This window comes from Hemicordylus capensis, chromosome 1, assembly GCF_027244095.1.
Source record: "Hemicordylus capensis ecotype Gifberg chromosome 1, rHemCap1.1.pri, whole genome shotgun sequence".
Taxonomy (NCBI): Eukaryota; Metazoa; Chordata; class Lepidosauria; order Squamata; family Cordylidae; genus Hemicordylus; species Hemicordylus capensis.
The window spans coordinates 315,656,766-315,679,421 of NC_069657.1; the positions used below are offsets into that span (position 1 = coordinate 315,656,766).

The window sequence follows — 22,656 nt, forward strand, 5'->3', positions numbered from 1 at the left end:
CACAACAGAATAAGAAATGTGCAGCTGAGGAAAAGATAGGTGAAGGTTAAGAAGACTTAAAGAGAAAGCCAGAGGAAACACAGAACTGAGGTAAGAAGGGGTTAATGAAATAGCTTTCTGAAAAAACTACAAGGGACTTATGTTAGGGCAAGGTAAAAGGAGAGACAGAAAAGCTAAGAAGGCTGGCTGATAAGGAGTAGCTAAAGAAAGTGAAAATAAAATGAAATAAAAATAAAATTGAAAATAAAAAATAGGACAAAGCAGGCAGTGGAATGAAACATCAAGTGGTGGAGACAGGAGCACTATTCAGATGTTGTTGAATGCTTGTAAAACCAATGTGCAGTATACACAGCTACAGATCTGTACACAAGTACAGTAATTCACATATTATGCTGAATGCAGATATCTGTGCCATGCATCTGAGGGTCTGTAACCAGGTTCACTTTTTTAAAGAATGCAGGTACAGTCATTCACACAAAAACAACATTTATCAGTGTCCAGATTGTATACTCGTACAAAATAATGAGGCCATTCACACAATCAAAAACTGGGTAGCCTTTTCTCCTACCTTGCTTCCACACAATCACTTCTATCCTGGTTTTCCTCTTACTTTGCTTCCACACAACCAAAAATTGGGATCAAACACAGCTCCCAAACCTGGGTAGAACTCAGTTGTTGATTGTTTGAATGACCTCAATGTCTGAATTGGGCTATGAAGCCGAAGGAAAGAAGAGGCAAACGGGGAGTAAGACTGGGACAAAACATCATATAATGCCTGAAGGCAGGAGGATCTATGCCCTATTGGTAGGCAGGAAGTGGCAGGCGGTGGCAGGGAGGGGCTTGGAGGTCTGGGGCCAGTAAGCCAAATGACATAAAGTTGCTTTTGGGTTCAAGTCTCATTAGCCATATTGGTCACAAAGAACAGGAAGTATAAAGCCAACTGAATACCAACTCGTGTTTGATAATGCTGGAGGTTAGCTTTCATCTTAGACAGAACTCTTGTTCAGGCATAGATGTTCCAAGCAAAATAAAATGCTCAGGCTAAAACTAATCCAGTAAAGTTGAAACATATAGAAAAAAACAATTTGTTTTAGTTAATGGTATCCCTCCCCTTTGGCCATGGTAGAGCAAATTTCTCTTTTTGTTTTTTTCACAGAATTAGTGTTATTTGCACAGGGGGCAGCATTCTTTGCACAGTGATAATTCAATATTGTTAAAATAGGTGGAAGATTTAACTAGGTCATCTTGCTTGCTGAGTTGTTTCATAGAATTTGCAATACTGCTTAGAAGCAGGAATTTGTTGTCCTACATTCAGTGCTGGCAGATACTCTCCACCTCCTACCAGAATGTTAAGGTGCAAAAGGTTTAGGAGTTTCTCAGTGTAATGTATAGTTATAAACACTAGTTCAATCTAGGGATGTGCTCAAAATGCAATTCGGCATCCGAATTGTGTGCACATCCCTTTAAAAATGAGGGCTTACACAGCCCCTTTAAAGTGGAGGAGAGCAGGTCCATTCCTGTGCATGTTGAGGCTATGTGTGTTCTGGCATGCAGGGGCAGCTGGGAAATGCCCTGCTGGCGGGCAGGCATAGCTGTAGGGAGCACCAGGATTATGGCAATGGCGGCGATCGAAGGAAGAGTAGATATGGACCTGTTCTCGTTGCATTTTGGCACATCCCTAGTTCAGTCTTATAAATCTATAGGAAGCGAAGGTAGTGTGTGCATGATTGTGTTCTAATACTCCTTCTAGCGCTACTACCACTATGGATATTTTATATTGTGTACATTTATTACCATTTTATATTGTGGAAACACCTCACAAAATATTTACCAGAACTGAATACTGTTGTATTTGCAATATATTGAATGCTCAGTATATTTTTAATTGGAGTTTTATTTGTAAGCTGTTTGGGAAATATTGTTGAGAAGCTGGATAAAAATCTTCCTCTAATTCGAAAATTCAGAAGAAGAGGAAGAAGAACAAATATTTATATACTGGTTTTCAACAAAAGTTTCCAAAGCGGTTTACATAGAGAAATAACAAATAAATAAGATGGATCCCTGTCCCCAAAGGGCTCACAGTCTAAAAAGAAATGTAAGATAGACACCAGCAACAGTCACTGGAGGTACTGTGCTGGAGGTGGATAGGGCCAGTTACTCTCCCCCTGCTAAATAAAGAGAATCGCCACGTTAAAAAGGTGCCTCTTTGCCCAGTTAGCCGGGGTGAAACAATGTTCAGAAAAATGTCATGGTACAGCCCTAATGGTATGTTGAATGCTCTCCCTTAAAAAAGAAAAATTTAAATAGTACATACAAAACTAGGATGTCTGGAAGAAGCTAAGCCAAAAGGCCTTCTCTCTGACATTCTAACTTTCCACAGGCAGGTAGTTACTTCCATGGGGGAGCAATCAGGCAATTGCCTTCCTGGAAGTTTTCCAAATAGCAATTTACTCCTGCTTCACAACACTTAGGGCAGTGGTGAGTTCATACAAGGGAGGTATTTACAGCAGTTCAATGCTGTTTATACGGCCAGTGGTATTAGTCAGCTTTTTTCATGATGATTAGCCCTTAATGTGTAACATAAAGTAAAGTTGCACTGTTGAGTTGGTGTCGACTCCTGGCAACCACAGAGCCATTTGGTTTTCTTTGGTAGAATATAGGAGGGGTTTAACATTGCCATCTCCTGCGCAGTATGAGATGATGTCTTTCAGCATCTTCCTATATCGCTGCTGCCCGATATAGGTGTTTCTCATAGTCTGGGAAACATACCAGTGGGGATTCAAACTGGCAATCTCTTGCTCGCTAGGCAAGTTACTTTCCCGCTGTGCCATTAGGTGGTTATAATGTGTAACATACGCATCTTTTAAAAGTTGCACTTTGCTGGAGTGTTGAAAAAGATTGCAAAAGATCAGCATTTTTGCAGAGCTGTGTAGAGAGACCATGTGGATAAAGCAGATAAAGCAAGAGTAGGAGGTCTGGTTACCTCCCTGGGAGTGTCTCTGGGGAGTGTCAGCTTTGCCTACCACCCCTGTCAATTCCTAACCAGACAGACTTGTTTCCTGTGCCCTGTAGTCCACTTCCAGTCTACAGTGCAATATAATAGTTTATTTTTCCCTGGTATTCTCCACCACCAGTGGTGAGCTAGAACAATGGACCAGCACACTACACAGGCAAATCCAAAATCCATAGCAGCATTCATGCTCTGCAGTACAGTTAAAATATTGGTTTTTAAATTGGAATTAAAAATGTCAGCGGAAATACAAACTGGTGCCTGCAGCTGGTTTCTGCCGGTCTAGCAATGTTTCCCCCTCAATCGCATCTGTAATAACGGTTCTCTGAGGGTTTTTTCCTCTTTCTTTTTTGTTATGGCAAAGTGGTATTGCACACCTCTGCTATTGCAAAAGGAAGGAGACAAGTCAGGAATCCTTTTGATGTAGTGCAGTTGCGCAAAAAAGCACCTTCTCAAAAGAAACTCGTCTATGAGGAAAAGAGAAAAAATTCAGAGCATGGTAATGGCTTGGCAGATTGCTCTGAAAATTGGTATACAGGTAGTGGGGGGTGGCAGGTCTCTGTGTATTGAATTTAAAGTAAATTGGTCCATATATTGATTTTTAATGATTTTTAAAAGATTAAGACAAATCATGGCAAAAACAAGCATCACACTTTTTAAAAAAAACATAATTTAAAATCAATAGAAGGATAAATTTACTTGTAATTCAGTACACAGAATCCTGCCACCCTCACTACCTTTGTGCCAATTTTCAGATCGCTCTCTCCCAGCCACTACCGCATTCTGATTTTTTGTCTTTTCCCCATAGACAGCTTTGGCGAGTTTTTGGTTTGAGAATGTGCTCTTGCACAACTGTGCTACTTCAAAAGGATTTCTGATGTTTTTTCTTCCTTTTGCAATAGTGGGGGTATGGAAGAACACCTTGTCAAACAAATAAAAAAGGAAAAAGGAATTCAGAACATAGCAATGGCTGGGCATGGTACTCTGAAAATTGACACAGATTTAGTGGAGGATGGTGGGACTCTGTGTATTGAATTTCAAGTAAATCGATCCATCCAATTTGTAATGATTTTTTAAATTTTCATTGATTCTCGAAGGTTATTTTTTGACAATTTTCTGATTTTGGCTTAATTCTTTAAAAAAATCAGTGAAAATCAAGTAATAGACTGATATACTTGAAATTTAATACACAGAGTCCTGCCATCCTCCACTGCCTCTGTTGCCAATTTTCAGAGCTCTCTGCCCAGCCATTACAGCAATCTGATTTTTCACTTTTCCCCATAAATGCCCATTTTTAGGTTTGAGGAAGTGCTTTTGCACTACTGCAAAAGGATATTTGACTGGTTTTCTTCCTCTTGCAATAGCAGGGGTGCATAAGGGCACTGAAAACATTATTAAAAAATAAAATAAAGGGAGGAAATCCCTGAGAAGTACACATGAAAAGACCCTGGTTCCTGGGCTTCACACACCCTCCCCATGAGAGCCTCAAAGTTGAAGCAGTGCTTAATGGCATTAGATGGAATATGGAACATTGGATTGTGCTCCCATGCAGATGCAAGAGTACTAGGAGAAAAACATTTTTTAAAATAACAATTTCAAAAAATAACCAGAACCCACAAATGCGTGCACACTTACTCCTTGCCTATCTAGATATAGGTGGATGCACCAAGAGGAAGCAGGAGGTGAGGTGCCCCTGCCTCTTTTTACAACCATATTGACCAGAAATGGGTGGGAAGGATGTGGATGGCCTGCCGTATGAACAAGCCAATGTTTGAAAAACCGTAACAGACCATAATCAACAACAATAAAAAGCAGCAATGTGAATGACCCAGATTTACTCTAATGTGTGCTTGCTTGCTTGCTTACGTACCGTCAAGTCGGTGTCGACTCTTAGCGACCACATAGATAGATTCTCTCCAGGATGATCTGTCTTCAACTTGGCCTTTAAGGTCTCTCGGTGGTGCATTCATTGCTGTCGTAATCAAGTTCATCCACCTTGCTGCTGGTCATCCTCTTCTTCTCTTTCCTTCAACTTTCCCCAGCATTATGGATTTCTCAAGGGAGCTGGGTCTTTGCATAATGTGTCCAAAGTATGATAGTTTGAGCTTGGTCATTTGTGCCTCGAGTGAAAATTCTGGATTGATTTGCTCTATGATCCATTGGTTTGTTTTCCTGGCTGTCCATGGTCTCCTCAAAAGTCTTCTCCGGCACCAAAGTTCAAAAGCACCAATGCTTTTTCTATCTTGCGTCTTCAAGGTCCAACTTTCGCATCCATAGAGTGTCACAGGGAATACCATTGTCCGAACAATGTGTGCTGACTTAAGCTTATATACACCCTTATATGCACTTTATATACTTTCGTCCTAATTTGCCCTGACTTACACCACTTTGTCCTGCAGTAACGCCCCCACCCCACCCCCTGGGTGTGGGCAACCTTCTGCATTCTGAAATTATATGGCCCTGGGAGACTTTACTGTGTGGTATTTCTGAACATGTCTTAATCTTTGCCATGTTTAATTGTACTCTATGGTGACCATCCACAACTTCTATGTCAACACAGTGGCTGATATTCAGACTGATGCTACACTAATGCAACAAACAAAGATATACCGATGCATGAAGCTCACATAGCTGAGCAGTTGCTTAGAGTTGCTCAGTGTCTTGCACTTTTAGTCCACTTGCACAAGCATTGTGCTTTCGCAACAAAGAGCAAAAGAAACACAGGAGACAATAAGGAATGCAAAAAGAGTTTGAGGAGCATATAGCTCGAAGTGTCAAAGGGAATAACAAAAACTTCTTTAAATATATCAGAAGCAGGAAACCTGCCAGGGAGGCAGTTGGATTCTTAGATGATACAGACATGAAAGGGATTAGTAAGGAGGATAAGGAGATTTCAGAGAAGCTGAATGAGTTCTTTGCACCTGTCTTCATGGTGGAGGACACGGACCCACTCTGGAACTGAGCTGCTCAGTCTTGGAGGCTGAAGCACTGGGCCAGTTTGAGGTGATGAGAGAGGAGGTTCTAAACTGTCTTGAAAAACTAAAAATTAACAAATCACCAGGGCAGATGGCATCCACCTAAGTGTTCTGAAGGCAATGTGAAATTGCTGATCTTCTAGCAAAAACATGTAACTTGTCCCTACAATCAGGCTCTGTACCAGAGGACTGGAAAGTACCTGTAGCTAATGTAACTTCAGGCTGGTTAGCATAACTTCTGTGCTATGTAAACTGATGGAAAACATACTTAAGGACAAAATTGTTAAGCATATAAGAGAACAGGCCTTGTAGAACGAGAACCAGCATGGCTTCTGCAAGGGCAAGTCTTGCCTCACTAACCTTTTGGAGTTCTTTGAGAGTGTCAACAGGCATGTGGATAAAGGTGATCCAGTTGGCATAGTATACTAGGGCTTCCAAAAAGCTTTTGACAAAGTACCCCACCAAAGGCTCATGAGTAAACTTAGCAATTGTGAGATAAGGGGACCGGTCCATGTGTGGATTGGTAACTGGTTGAGGGACAGGAAACAGGGGTTAGGAATAAATGGACAGTTTTCACAATGGAGGGGCCCCCCAGGGCCAGTGCTCATTAACTTGTTCATAAATGATGTAGAAGTTGAGATAAGCAGCGAAGTGGCCAAATTTGCAGATAACAATAAACTATTTAGGGTAATTAAATCAACAACAGATTGTAAGGAGCTCCAAAAGGATCTCTCCAAACTGGGTGATCGGGTGACAAAAAGGCAGATTTCATGCTAGGGATCATTAGGAAAGGGATTGAAAATAAAAATGTTAATAGTATAATGCCCTTATACAAATCTATGGTGCAACCACATTTGGAGTACTGTGTACAGTTCTGGTTACTGTATTTTAAGAAGGACATCGTAGAACTGGAATAAGTGCAGAAGAGGGCAACCTAGATGATCAGGGGCCTGGAGCACCTTCCACATGAGGCAAGGCTACACATCTGGGGCTTTTTAGTTTGGAAAAGAGATGACTACAGATAGAGGTTTATATAATGATGCATGAAGTAGAGAGAGTGGGTAGAGAGAAATTTTTCTCCATCTCTCACAACACTAGAACCAGGGGCCAACCCATGAAACTGAAGGTTGGGAAATTTAGGACTGACAAGAGAAAGTACTTTTTCACACAGTGCATAGTTAATCTATGGAATTCTCCGCAATGGGATGTGGTGATGGCCACTAGCTTGGATAGCTTTAAAAGGGGCTTAGTCAAATTCATGGAGGACAGGTCTATCAAGGGCTCCTAGTCTAGTGGCTATAGGCCACCTGCAGCCTCTGAGGCAAAATGCCTCTAAATACCAGTTCCAGGGGAGCAATAGCAAGAGAGAGGGCATGCCCTCACCTCTTGCCTGGGGATTCCCAGAGGCATTTGGTAGGCCACTGTGTGAAACTGGATGCTGGACTAGATAGACCTTGGGCCTGATTCAGCAGGATTGGTCTTATGTTCTTATGTGGTTGCACAAGTGCAACGCTGGTCTGGAATACAAGGTCCCAACTTAATAGAACTAGCTAGTGCGACATCATCACAAGTACAGCATTTGTTTGTATGTTAGCCAGTGTTGTTGTTTTTTAGTGCCCACACACCACATTTCTTTATTCTTGTACTCTGAGTGACGTTTTGGAATAGAACTTCAAAATTGAGTTCTGGAATAGAAATATTGAAATTTTCATATGACAAGTCAATCCCTGGGCAAATGTATGCTTACTGATAAACTGTTGTCCAATTAACATACCACCAGCCTAAAAGAACATCTCAAAACTGCCTTCAGTCATGGGATAGGTACTGTATGATGCCTTGAACCTTCTTTTGCTATTTTTCTACTTTTAATACATGCTGACATTTTCCAAGGATCCTTTACTTGATTCTTACCTGAATTATTCTCTGGGTTGTCCAAAACACCTTTGAATCTGTATCCCTTTACAATCTGCATCTATTTCAAACAGTCATTACAATGTTCAATATTTTATTTACTTAATCCTCCTTAAGTGGTCTTGTGGTAGCAAGCATGGTAGCAAGCATGACTTTTCCCCTTAGCTAAGCAGGGTCTGCCCTGGTTGCATATTAATGGGAGACTAGAAGTGTGAGCACTGCAAGATCTTCCCCTCAGGGGATGGAGCCACTCTGGGAAGAACATCTAGGTCCCAAGTTCCCTCCCTGGCATTTCCAAGTTAGGGCTGAGAGAGATTCCTGTCTGCAACCTTGGAGAAGCCGCTGCCAGTTTGTGAAGACAACACTGAGCTAGATAGACCAATGGTCTGATTCAGTATATGGCAGCTTCCTATGTTCCTAACTTTGCATTCATTAAAATGTTATAGGAAAGTGCTTTCCAAAAGGGAGGCTTGATTGCAATTGATGGAGGTCTTTCCCACGACCTCATGGCCACTGCTGGGCGTGCTGCAGGGAAGGCAGGAGCTCCCCTTTGTACCACGTGCCCATACGAGCGGCAGCGCAGCAATGGCAGGAGCTGAGATTGGGAGGACTTCCCCCCTCCTGTATCCCAGACTGCCCTGCACTATGAGTGTGGCTGCTCCTTCCCCCCGGTTCATTGCCGGAAATGTGGACAGGCCCAGGAGAAGCTTCAATTCGGCAGTGATCAGCCAGACCATCGCCTGCCAAGGTTAAGTGAAGCGCAAGTTGAACCACTGAATGCTGGGTTAGGTAGGTCCAGGGTCAGCACCAGGATCAGGCTCACACGTCCAGCCTAGCCTCACTGAATCTGCTATGGAGCACTCTTGTAAGTGCTTTTGCTTCTTTACTCACATAGGTAAATAGGAAGCTGCCATATACTGAGTCAGACCATTGGCCTATCTAGCTCCATATTGTCTACACAGACTGGCAGCAGCTTCTCCAGGGTTGCAGGCAGGAATCTCTCTCAGCCCAGTTTTGGAGAAGCCGGGAGGGAACTTGAAACCTTCTGCTCCTCCATCCCCTGAGGGGAAGATCTTACAGTGCTCACATGTGGTCTCCCATTCAGTTGTAACCAGGGCAGACCCTGCTTAGCTAGGGGGACAAGACATGCTTGCTACCCCAAGACCAGCTCTCCTCTCTGCTTTTTTGGTTGTCAGTCCTTTTTTTTAACCATTTCTGCAGCCGTAGTCTTAATCCTTTATGGTTTGTCACATTCTCTTCCCAACTGTGCACATAGTGCTGTGCACAGTATTCTCAGATCAGTTTTATGTAAGATTATAATGAGGGGCTGCCTTGTGACTGATCTGTCTATTCAAAGATATTCATTTGTACGTCAAAATTGCTTTGTTATAATGTTGTACTAAAATATGCACAATTTTAATCAAATTTCCTTTTTGCTTTGACATTTGGAACTTCTTAGTAAGACACTGATGCGGTGTGAGTGTATAATATCCTGTCTTCCATCTAAACCCACTTTTCACAGGGATATAATGCTATCTGGCAATTCATGGGAGTGGGAAATCGACACCCATTGAACTTATTTTCATCTCATTCAATATCCTGTTTACCAGAGTATTCCCATAATAATGATAATGGTATTGGTTTTCTTTAGAACTGGAAACAAGACGATTGAAGAAGCCAAGCACAGATATAGTACTGGTGTTTGTCCTCATAACTGGAGTTATCGTTTGTGTTGGCGTGATCTTTGCAATAATCTTCATCATTCTTAATTGGTAGGTAGACAGCACAAACATGTGAACTGTGTTAAATTAAGCAGATCCATAACACGGGCAACGTTTACCTCTCCGAAGCATAGGAGAACCAGGGCCAGTGTCATTATGCAGCAGGGTGCAGTGCAAGTCACTGCAGGTAGCAAGTGTGGGAGAGCAATGGTGGATTTGGGGCTAGCCCCCTTTTTGCACACTCCCTTCTGCAGCAACCAGCAGCACTACAAAGCCACGGGCACCACTCTAGCCTGCCCAGTGCTAGCAGTGGTAGGCCATTAGTCAGGCTGTGGATGGTATCAGTGGCGGCCGGTGAGGGCGGCGCCGGGGTGCATCCTCACTGGCCACCACTGGATGGTAGGTAGAGATGGTTTTAAAAGGTAACAGACAACAGGTAACAAAGAGGAGAATCTAAGGAGAGCTAGTCAAATGAACTTGAAGAGAGGCAGAAGCTTGTCACACAGAGAGATTTTAGGGGAGAGGAACTGTTCCAGACCTAGGAAACAGTAACAGAATACACACAAAATTGGGAGAAAGATATGAAGGGAGCCAAAGGAGTATTAACTTGTGAGGAATTAAGAAGTAGAATTGGGGCAAATGAGGAGAAGAGAAACTCAGAAACAGAGAGATAAGAGTTCAGATGTCAGGAGTGGGTCAACAGTGTTGTTGGAAGAATGACTGAAAAGTATTACTGTCATGTTAGGGTAGTAAAGTGATAGAAGATAGAAAATAGGGTCCCCCCCTTACAGGTTTGAAGATCGTTTGAAAGAAAGATCTCTGCTCATAGTGTGTACACTTATCCTGCTTTTCCCTCTGATGCATTTGAGTTACAGGCTAAACCAGGCCTGCTCAACTTAGGCCCCCCCAGCTGTTCTTGGACTACAACTCCCATAATCCCCAGCCACAGTGGCCAATAGCCAGGGATTATGGGAGTTGTAGGCCAACATCTGCAGGAGGACCAAAGCTGAGCAGCCCTGGGCTAAGCAAATGTTAACCAGATGTGACATGAGACAAAAGGAAAATGTGTGTACACCCTAGGGGCTCAGTGATGCCTTTCTCCAACCATTTTCAAGCATGAGGAATGATAGGCTGCCAACAGCTCTGGCAAAAATGATCCAAAATCTGCCTTAAATTTGCCTTATGATTTGGTTGTGACTTGTCTTGTAGGGCCGCTGTCAAAGCCTTCTGGCAAACAAAGGTTATGAGGAGAGATGAACCAAGTTCACAAGGTTCAGTCAGAAACTCAGATGACCCAATGGAGCAAGGACCCACAGCCGAGGCATCCCAGATGTCACAGCTAGAAACCAATGTACAGGAACAGGGTTCTTACCAGGAATGGAATGCGGAAGGAAGGAAGGAAAGTTTTTAGGAAAAAATAGATTATTTTGAAAAGAGAGATTATATTAAAGTATGCTCAAAATATTAAGAGTACTCGTTCTGAGAAGTGCTTTTTGCTGCTCCGATGAACCTAGCTTGTGAACATTGAGATAGTGAAACTGCATCAACCAGATTTAAAGATTGCTTTCTGTTGTTAAGATGAATGTGGTTCACCAGGGGCCTATGCCTGTCTGTGCTCTTAAAAGCCAGGAAGGAGATTTATTTTTATAAGGTGTTAACCAAACTTGCATAATAAATACGTTGGCACTCCGATTCCCAACACTGATGTTTGTTCATCTGTTTTATGTACTTCATGCTTTGTGTCATTGTGATGGTGTTGTTACTGCTACATGGCATCCTAAACACTTTCATACTGGTGCAGGTAGACCACAAGTAGGGATGTGCATAAAACCGGTTTGCCCAGTTCGGTTCGAATTCTAACTGGGTTCGAACCAGGAGGGGATGGTTCGGTTTTGGTTTTGCTTGAACCCCCCTCTGGTTTGGTTCGGATTTGAACCATTTCGAAACGGTTCAAACTTCCAAAAGTGGGTGGCACCCATGGGTACCTACCACCCAAACCCCAAAGCAATCAGACATTCGTAAGATTTTTTATAAATTTATTTTTATTTTTTTCTCATAGGATATAAAGGGACTCAAACCAGCCCATTATGCCCTATTGTGAAGCACCCTTGTGTGCCAACAACCACCAAACCCCAAAGCAATTGGACACCCCTCTGCTTTTTTATGAATATAAAACCCATGGGTGGTTGGCACTAGGGGTGTGCAATTCGGGAATTTGGTGATTCGGTTCGGGACCCGAACCGAATCACCCCTGTTCGGTTTTGTGCCTGAATATGGGCCACCCGAATCACCCTTGATTCGGTTCGGTTTCGGATTTAATCCGAATCCGAATCTGAATCGATTCGGGGGGTAAAAAAGGGTACCAGGGGCAAAATTTTGGGGTGGGGTGGAAGTGCCCAATGGTTGGAGTCTACCACCCCAATTTCAGGGGGATTGGGAAAAGGGCTGATTTTGGGGGAATTTCTGAAGTTTTCATGTCTTTGAGGCAGATTGGGGCAGAAAGTGGGGACTGGGGCAGAATAGTGGTGTGGGGTGGTAGTGCCTAATGGGTGGAGGCTACCACCCCAATTTCAGGGGGATTGGACAAAGGGCTGATTTTTTGAAAATTTTTGAAGTTTTAGTGACTTTGGGGCAGTTTGGGGGCAGAAAGCGGATCTGCCCCAAAATGAGTGGGGTGGGATGGTAGTGCCTAATGGGTGGAGACTACCACCCCAATTTCAGGGGGATTGGGCAGAGGCCTGATTTTTTGGGAATATTTGAAGTTTTGGTGTCTTTGGGGCAGATTGGGGGCAGAAAGTGGATCTGCCCCAAAGGAGTGGGGTGGGCTGGTAGATAGTGCCTAATGGGTGGAGGCTACCACCCGTCCCCAATTTCAGAGTGATTGGGTAGAGGGGTGAATTTTGGTGAATTCTGAGGTTTGTCTTCATAAGGTGAAGTGTGCTAAATTGATTACGTCCTCATATTCATAGTAATTGAGAGTGTGAAAAAGTGAAAGTGGGGTCATGAGAGTTGTCTAATTGAAAAAAATCTCATCTGCTATGATAGAATGAGAATTCACACCTCAGAAAAAACTTCTGAGGATGGGGTAGTGCGTTTTGTTGTTTCTGAAGTGTTCTGCATGCAGATTCTTTGGTAGCATATAAGATTTTCAGTGACAAACCATGAATCCACTCTCATTGCTAACCTTAAAGACACATAAACTTCAAAAATCACTTAAAAATCAGCCCTTTGCCCAATTCCTTTCAAATAATTCTGATAGTTACCTGGCCCCCCTTGGGCACTACCACCCACCACACTCTGCTCTAGGCCACCCCTTTGCCCCTGACGTGAAGCTATACATTTGCTGACACCTCCATGCTTCTTTATGGAGAAAAACCTTAAAGACACGTAAACTTCAAAAATCACTTAAAAATCAGCCCTTCACCCAATACCTTTCAAATAATTCCGATAGCTTCCTTGCCCACCTTGGGAACTACCACCCACCACACTCCACTCTAGGACACCCCTTTCCCCCCGACGTAAAGCTATACATTTGCTGAAATCCTAATTATTCCCTATGAGGAATTCAAAAATGCTTTTAAAATTCACCAATTATCAGAGGAGTGTCCTATTGCCTTGGGGTTTTTTGGGTGGTAGGCACCCCTGGGTTCCTACCACCCACCCCACTTTTATGCCCCTAGGTGCTCCACAATAGGGGATATGGGTTGGTTTGGGTCCCATTATACCCTATGTGAAAAATAATAAAAATATTTCAAATATTCATAAAAAATCACAGGGGTGTCCAATTGCTTCAGGGTTTGGGTGGTTGTTGGCACCCATGGGTGCTCCACAATAGGGAATAGTGGGCTGGTTTGAGTCCCTTTATACCTATGAGAAAAAATAAAAATAAATTTCAAAAATTCATAAAAAATCGTACGAATTTCCGATTGCTTTGGGGTTTGGGTGGTAGGTACCCATGGTTGCCAGATACCATCCCACCCACTTTTGGAGGTTCGAACCAGTTCAAACCTGTTCAAATCAAACCATCCCCAGTTTGGTTCGAATTCAAACCTGCAGCTCGAACCTGATGGCTAGTTCGGTTCGAATTCGAACCATCGAACCACCCTGGTTCGAATTCAAACTGGTTCACACATCCCTAACCACAAGCCAGCATGGACCTCTGCACCTTTAAGCCAGTTAAACTCTGCACTGAAAGTTTAGCTTCCTGTATGAAGATTATCTTTTGCATAGTGCCCTCCTCATGCCATCAATCTTTTTCAGAGTGAAATGATAATAATAATAATAATAATTTGATTTCTATACCGCCCTTCCAAAAATGGCTCAGGGCGGTTTACACAGAGAAATAACAAACAAATAAGATGGAACCCTGTCCCCAAAGGGCTCACATTCTAAAAAGAAACATAAGATAGACACCAGCAACAGTCACTGGAAATACTGTGCTGGGGGTGGATAGGGCCAGTTACTCTCCCCCTGCTAAATAAAGAGAATCACCATGGTAAAAGGTGCCTCTTTGCCCAGTTAGCAGGGGTAATATCAGAGCAGCTTTTCGTCTGGCAAAGCTGTAGGCGATATCTATGAGGAACAAAAAACAACTCTCCCTTCTCTAACCAGTAATTAAAATTGCATTTTTACATTTACAGATTTGGACAAGAAGATGTGTACTTAAAAGTTCACTTCATCCCTACATTTCCCCCTACATACAAAATTTTGTAGTGGGGTAAAAGTATGTAGGGTGAGGGCTTTGTTAGGTCTGTACCCGCTTTCCTTTAATAATTTCATTTTCCTTTCTGTCTTTCTTATAGATCAGATTGAATCCCACTTTGAATGTTTGACTCCAGAAATAATACATGATAATATGTAAAATAATTCCAGTCTTGAATAAGGCAGAACTTCTAAGGGCGGGGGAAAGAATAGGCCGCAGAAAGTAGCAGCTATTAAAGCTTAGAGGGACCCAAAGTATTTCTTTCATTAACAGCTGTGCTGGAAGTTTTATAAAGCCAAATATACAAACAGTACAGATAGAATTGTTTTTTGTTAACCATAAAGTTCATCATTAAACATGTGTTCATTTAAAAAAGACAGAACAACTTATCAGCTCTATGATGGAATTAAACCTTATTAGTTTTCCTAAGTTCAGATACTGGTGCAGATGTTCTAACTGTGTCCCCTGTGTCACTTTATAAGAGTGTATCAACAGTTTTCATAGCTATATCCTTTTTATTTATTTTTTTAAAAAGAAAAATGAACACTAAACTTTACTGCACATAAACTGCATTTAAAATGGTATGTTAATCTTTGGCAGGCAAATAAAAAGATCATAATGTTTGTACCACTGAAATGGGCAGTGCCTTATTATATCATTTAGGAAATGAATTGAAACATCACAGAATCTAAAGGGAAAACACAGACTGAAAAGAACACTGAAAATGGTGGTTGTGATGATGTTCGCCTATCTACTAAATGAGGTTATAAACATTTTGCTCCAAGCCAAGCCTAAGCCTGTTATTTCATTTGATCTTAATGTCCATGCAATTTTCTCTTATAAAACCAGTACTTCCTGTATTTCTTTATCTTACAGAATGCTTAGGGTGGAAGGAAGGAGAGACATTTCAAGTATGAACTGGTTTTATACAGACTGCACTGCTTTCCAGATATTAATAGCTTGCAGGGATGATTCCAAGAGGTAGTAAGGGGTAGTGGCCACTCCCGTATGAATTTCTCGCCTCACCATTTGCTCCCTCATCCACTAGACTTGAACTTTACAGCAAAGTGTCAGACAGTACAGTCATAGTGTGTCATGATCCACCATTGTTTAAAGCAACCTCATTCACTCGCTCCTGTACTCCAAAACAAACAGCAGAAGCGTGCAGCCAGGAAGGTAGCAGACTCCTCCAGCTTCCCAGGAGCCAGGCCAACACCTTAGCATCATTCCTGGTCAGGAACTAAGCTGTGTGAGACCATGTGCGTAGAGGGGTGCAGGGTCATATCCACAGCAGATTTCAACTCGTCTTATACTGATCCCTCTCCCCACCCCAGTCTTTCCTGCCACATGATCTTGGACAGGAAGAAAATACTAGATTCGAAAGCAGACTGGAAGGTTTTAATCCATGAGCCAGGTCAACAAATTTTGGCCATTGGTACCATCCTAGGAAGCCACTTAATGGCGCAGCGGGGAAGTAAGTTGCCTAGTGAACAAGAGGTTGCTGGTTGGAATCCCCGCTGGTAGGTTTCCCAGACGGTGGGAAACGCCTATATCGGGCGACGGTGATATAGGAAGATGCTGAAAGGCATCCTCTCATACTGAGCAGGAGATGGTGATGGTAAACCTGTCCTGTATTCTCTCAAAGAAAACCACATGGCTCTGTGGTCTCCAGGAATCGACACTGATCGACGGCACAACTTTACCTTTACAACTTTACCATCCTAGGGCAATGACTACCACCACCACCATCACCCCCAGTGATAGAAGATAGGTGATAGCATTGTTGCACATACAGATTTTATCCTTACTCCCAAACAATTAGGATAAAATTTCAGTCATTTTTGCACAGAGGAAAGAGCTACGCCCCATTCACATGTTATGCAGAAATGAGGGTCCAATGGACTCATGCACTCCCCCCGTGCTAACCTGTCCGCGTTTAGACACAATGCCCCTCAGGAGCTCTGATTTTGTTGACAAATCGGATAGCATTTATAGATTGGTGTATGATTATAAATGATATACCAATGATTATAAACTACCTGACACATATGTGTGTTCAAAATGCATGAGTATATATCTAATTCCTGATAAAGAAATGATGCATTTCTGCTGCAGAAAAGAGTGTGCAATGTGAATTATCATAAGCTTCATTTTTTTCACTTTTTGCATTCAAATTTGCCTCTTAATTCCATTGCGTTATCAGACACAAAATCCCCCGAATGCTGGGGCTGCAGCCAATGGACCATTCTACCTGGAGAAGTGTGTTGCTGCATCTGAATTTATTTTTTTTTAAGTTCTTAGAGCTAACACAGCCTATTTTCTGCTTCTTTTTACATGGAAGTTTTTCACACCTGGCTTTTAGTTTGCATCTCCTCTAGAATGGAGAGAGTGCGTTCACAATTGGCCAAATTTACCCCGAAGTCCCTGTGAACTATCAGGGAGCACTTCACACACAATTTGGCTTTTTATCATGTGTTAGAGTGTAGCCAGATGTATATCCAGGGTAAAAATATCCACTTTTTGCATCGTTTTTTTGAGGCAACTTTGAACTCTCAGTAAAGCCTCTCAGTAAACCTGTGGTAAAGCCTGCTGACTGGGAAAGCTCATGGTGACTCTTACCTAGGACCCCCTCCCATGTGCTGTGGTTTGTATTTGACTGTCAACACATGAGTCACAAAGAACAGTTGTCTATACTTTGAGTGGCTACCATCTTGAGACAAGATGGTGGATTGGCAGAAAACAATACCTCTGAGTCTTTGAGGATCCTATCCCATGTGCTGTGAATCTGGTTGTTTTTTTTAATAAAAACATTTTTTATATCCCCCTCTTCCTCCAAGGAGCCCAGAGCGGTGTACTACATACTTATGTTTCTCCTCACAACAACCCTGTGAAGTAGGTTTGGCTGAGAGAGAAGTGACTGGCCCAGAGTCCCCCAGCAAGTATCATGGCTGAATGGGGATTTGAACTCGGGTCTCCCCGGTTTGTCAGTCCGCAGTTGCTGTCAGCACATGGATTACAAAGGGGTGTTGCCTATACTCTGAGTGGCAGCCATCCAATGTGCTGTGAATTTGTTGTATCAGATGTTAGGCTGTCTTCTTTACTGCTGAGAAGAGTGCTAACCAACTGGGACATAGTCTGTCATTCTAGGGATAGGGTAAATAGTCGTGATCTGAACAGATCCCTACGGTATAGTCCACAAGTGCCAGGCCTTCTGGCTGCATTGATCCTGTGCCCACTCATATTATGGCTGACAAGACTATGGGGCCAGCAGCTCACAGTCTGCATGGCTAGCTTCCAGATGCTGCTACCATCGTTCCAGCTGTGCATTACTGGCCTAATCAAGGCTTGAATATAGCAGTGTGGATTTTCTCTCTCTGCTGTTTGGGCCAGCTTTTAGTAATTCACTGCTCATCTGTAGATGATTTGCTATCTTCCTTAGGAAATTGAGGGTATATGAAAATATTTTTAAGCTCATAATGCATGACAGCCTCACTTAATGTGTGATCTAATGGCATAAGTGATGGAAATCATTACTTTTGACTTTGACAGTTTTAGGCATCCTAGATCAAGATGAAATCTTCATGATGAATCCCAAAGATTTTCATTATATTTTATTACTTCATTTAGTCAGGCATATTTAACAAAATATCAAGGAATAAATGGGTTCCTTTTCCTATAGTGTTTTGTGCCATTGATTTCTTACCAACGTAAAAAGGCCATTTTAAAAACCATATGCTCCATAAAAGGGCGGGGTGGGGGGAGATATAGCTGAAAACATATTTAGTTCTCTATGATTAATGGTGATATTTTCTCCAGAGTGCTTAAGATTCAGGAAGCAAATGATTTGTAAATCAAAGGATAGTTCCAGCTAAATGTTAAATGAAATTTGCAGTGTTTTGCAGTACTGTAGTTGTACAATTAATTACTGCTGTGAATAACAGAAGTCAGAATGGAGTTCTGCCCCACCTTGCATTTTTTAAAGAAAAAGTAAAGTGCAATCTCAGGAGTAAATCTACCGCATTCAATGGGACTTACTTTTAGGGTTGCATATGATTGCAACTTTAGTCTAGTTTTTTTCAGAATAATTGAGAACTTTGACAACCATTTCATTTGTTGTATTATTAAGATCTGCAGGCGTGATTAAGTGGGTTAATAGAAAGCTGTTAAAGAAACAAGCAGCAGAAATGTTGCAAACTGTTTTACTATGGTGCAATTATTTTGAGGCTGCCCAAAATAACATGGATTATACCACTGATTGTGCTTCTGAGCTAGAAAGTATGCCATGTGGAAGGTTTTCTTTTGCTACTATGAGATGCCTTTGGCTAACTACCCCATTTATTTGCCATTTGCAGTAAATATTGACTGTGGTCAACTAAGAAATGTCCAGTCTCTTGCAGTATGTGATCAATCTCCACATAAGAAAAAGCATGTACTTCGATGTATTTGGGGCTTTCCCCCCCACCACTGGTATGTGCTTCAGGCAACAACTGGATCAATGTGTCTAACCTACAGAAAAACAATGTCCAGATAATCTTGAATTCTGAAAATCTGGACTTAGGAGACTTATTATTTATTTTATTTATTTATTAAGTTATATTTATATGCATCTCTAGGTGGTGTACACAATCGCCACATCATTGTGTATATCAATTTTACAAAAACATCATGAATAAAAATAAATATATCCAACTTGATCCACAGAGGCAAAAATAGAGACAGCTAAATAATTCTATCATGGGGTCACACCAGAAAGTGAAAAGTCAACCCAGTTTAACTTTCACTCCTGAACTCCCTCATGCCTTTAATCTTTATGAAGACAGGAAATTGGAAGCATGCTTATTTTTAAATCTCTTTCCCCTGCTGCTTGATATCAAAAAAGCACCATCTAATTGTTGAATATTTTAATTTCCTTGGGTTGGGGTTCTCTCTCCCTCTCCCCCCTTTTCTCTCTCTCTCTCTCACACACACACACACTCACACTCTCTCTCTCTCTCTCTCTCTCCCAGGTGTTCTCATTACTTCTTCTTCTTGTTTTTTTAATGGTCTTTTTTCACTATCCCGTTTTAAATCTCAAAGCCATCAGTTCCCATGGATATGGTTAATTTACTGATGTTTCAGTTGACAAATGGGAATCCCAGGCAGAAGAAAATGGTACATGGACCCCAGAAGCAGTGGGTAGGAGGGTACTACCCAGGACTAGGACCCAGTGGCCAACTGCAGCACCTTGCTTGCTGTGTCTTAGGAACAGCTCCTTCTGCTGTGGAGGGGGGAGTTGGAGTAGTTCATTACCATTTTATATAACATTAATTGACCGTCTTTTGGTACCCTTGGGGTTCCTTTCTACTTTAATTTAATATTGAACCCATTTACAGCCTGCCCAGTACAAAAGAATGCCTAGGCTTATGCATATTAGAAGTTAGTCTCGTTGAATTAAAGTGAGGCTTACTCCTAAATAAGTGTGGATCGGCTATCAGTTAGCTAGCTAGCTAGCTAGTGTAGTTAAATAAGTGGTTGTGCTGGCTGATGTTCCGGAATACAAAGAAGCCATGCCACCTTCACAGACCTGGCTCATGCAGAGCCCTGCAAGTGCCAACACTGCTTTACCAAGTCAATGAACAAAGCGTCCTTTGGAGCTTACCCACGGCACAAGGCTTTTGACACACTTGAGATCTGGATTTTAGAACATACTTAGGGTTGTCTTCCAGAAGCAGAAGTGCTTGTTGTGGCTCTTAAATCCCTCTGTCTGTGTAGGGATGTGCACAGAACCGGTTCTGTGTACTCCCGGGAGGGTGAGGGTGGGGGTTCTTTAAGGGGCAGGGAGAAGTGCTGTCTACCTGCCAGCCCCGCCCCACCACTTTCCTCCCACTGGTGCTCTCGTAAAAAGTGGGTGCATGGGACTGCAGCGTCCCTCCCTGCGCCCTGGTCAGCATCACCATGGAAGTGGCCGACGCGTGTGCATGCTGTGCGCATGCGTATTGGCCACTTCTGTGGTAACACTGACCAGGGCATTGGGTGGGACGCTGCAATCCCGTGCACCCCTTTTTTACGAGAGCACCAGCGGGGGGAAAGTGGTGTTGCGGGACTGGCAGATAGGCAACACCTTCCCTGCCCCTTAAAGGACCCCCCCGCCGCCGCCGCCATCCAAACCGGCTCAAATGCCGGTCCACTGAACCGTTTCAGCGCTCCTAGAATGGAGTGCCAAACAGTTCCGTGCACATCCCTATTTCTGTGTAATGTCTGAATCAGCTTTGAGTTAATTCAGGGTCTTGTACAGTTTATAGTATATGGACAAAATTAAATAAATTTGAATTAGTAGCTGTCGTAGTAGTCATTCTCAATTATTTAAGAGGTTATTGTAAGAAACCAGATTTGTATTGATTATGCTCCTGTCACATCAAGTGATTCCAGTATGTAGGAAACAATTTTGTTACCCAAACCTGAAACAAGAAAGAGGCTTCAGTTAGAAGACTGAAATTGTTTCCTAACAATGAACCAATTATTCTGTTTTTAATTATTTATGTGCATATAATTTGAGAGAGCAATGAACATCCAACTGAAATCTTCATGGAATAATAAGGTTTCTATGAAAATAGGATTGTAAGCATGGTTGTTTGCTGCTAGCAAACAGAAGATAATCAGACTCTGCTTCCAAATGTATTCACTTAACAAGTTGTTCTGGTAAGAACTAATCTGCCTACTTTCCTTTCACTTTAGTCTTAATAATTACCATCCTCACAAGTTAGCCCACTTCAACCTTAAACGTTCACATGTCCACCATCCTGAATTGGGATGGATTACATCATCACAAACTATTTATTATTTCTTGTTTACACAGTCAGACAGGTGTTATTGACTGGTTTGTTTGATCCAGACATCGAGTCCTTCCCAAGGACCTGGGATGCCAGAATTTTATTGTCAATTGTTATAGATATCGTCACAGAATATAGGCTGTTCCCAGTAAAGCTGCTTTTTGTAACTGGCTGATGGTGATTTCTGTGGCCCCTATAGTGTTGAGGTGCTCTTCAAGGTCTTTGGGAACTGCACCCAGGGCACCAATTACCACTGGGATTATTTGGGTCTTTGTCTGCCACAGCCTTTCAATTTCAATTTGTAGATTTTTGTATTTTGTGATTTTTTCTATTTCTTTTTTCTTCTATTCTGCTATCCCCTGGTATTGCTATGTAGATTATTTTAACTTGTTTTTCTTTCTTCTCGACTACAGTTCTATCTGGTGTATTGTGTGGCAGATGTTTGTCTGTTTGTAGTCGGAAGTCCCATAATATTTTTACATCTTCATTTTCTTCCAACTTTTTCAATTTTATGGTCCCACCAATTCTTGGCTACAGGTAGCTTATATTTTTTGCAGATGTTCCTGTGTATCATCCCTGCTACCTTGGCGTGCCTTTGTTTGTAGTCAGTCTGTGCGATCCTTTTACAACAGCTGATTAGGTGGTCCACTGTTTCATCTGCTTCTTTACAAAGGCGGCACTTGCTGTTTGTTGTTGATTTTTCGACTTTTGCTCTTATTGCATTTGTTCTTAGTGCCTGTTTTTGTGCAGCCAGTATTAAACCCTCTGTTTCTTTCTTCAGGTTGCTGTTCTTAAGCCATTGCCAGGTCTTGGTGATGTTTGATTTTCCACTTATATTGTGCAAATATTGACCATGAGGTCGCTTATTTCTCCATTTTTCTGCTCGGTTCTTGACTTGTTCTTTCTTGTAGGCCTGCTTTGTTTCATTGGTGTTGAATAGTTTCTCGTTATTGACCATTTGAAGTGCATCTTCTTCACTGTCCCTTATATGTTCTTCAAGGCCTCTTTTCTCCTCCTCTGCTGTTTGATGGACTTGCAGCATTCCTCTTCCACCTGAGCTGCGAAGGAGGTATAGCCTATCTACATCACTGCAGGGGTGCAGAGCATGATTGATGGTCATGATTTTCCTGGTCTTACGATCTAGCGTCTCTAGCTCTGCCTGGGTCCAGTCTATTATTCCTGCAGTGTATCTGATAACAGGTATAGCCCAGGTGTTTATGGCTTGTATCGTGTTTCCGCCATTGAGTTTGGACTTGAGGATTTTTCTAACTCTCCTGATGTATTCACTTCCAATGTTTCTTTTAACTTCAGTGTATGCGATGTTATCAGCCTGGAGAATGCCCAAGTATTTGTAATGTTCTTTCTCTTCCAGGTTCTTGATGTTGCTTATTAATTATATTTATTATTATTATTATTATTATTATTATTATTATTATTATTATTATTATTTTAACTTATTGAATTTATATGCCGCCTAGTAAAAAAAATCTCAAAGTGCTGTTGAGGTGTCCCTATGTGTCACAACTGT

At 42.0% G+C, this 22,656-nt stretch overlaps 1 protein-coding gene across 1 annotated transcript in view; it reads left to right on the forward strand.

The window, feature by feature from the left end:
- SPACA1 (sperm acrosome associated 1) overlaps positions 1–11,316 on the forward strand; it is a 56,892-nt gene extending 45,576 nt beyond the window's left edge. The window contains exons 6-7 of the mRNA XM_053283725.1: positions 9,548–9,668; positions 10,827–11,316. Of these exons, the coding sequence (XP_053139700.1) occupies positions 9,548–9,668; positions 10,827–11,028 (323 nt within the window). The 3' untranslated portion in view covers positions 11,029–11,316. The remainder of the gene's footprint in view (positions 1–9,547; positions 9,669–10,826) is intronic.
- Positions 11,317–22,656: the final 11,340 nt, after the last annotated feature.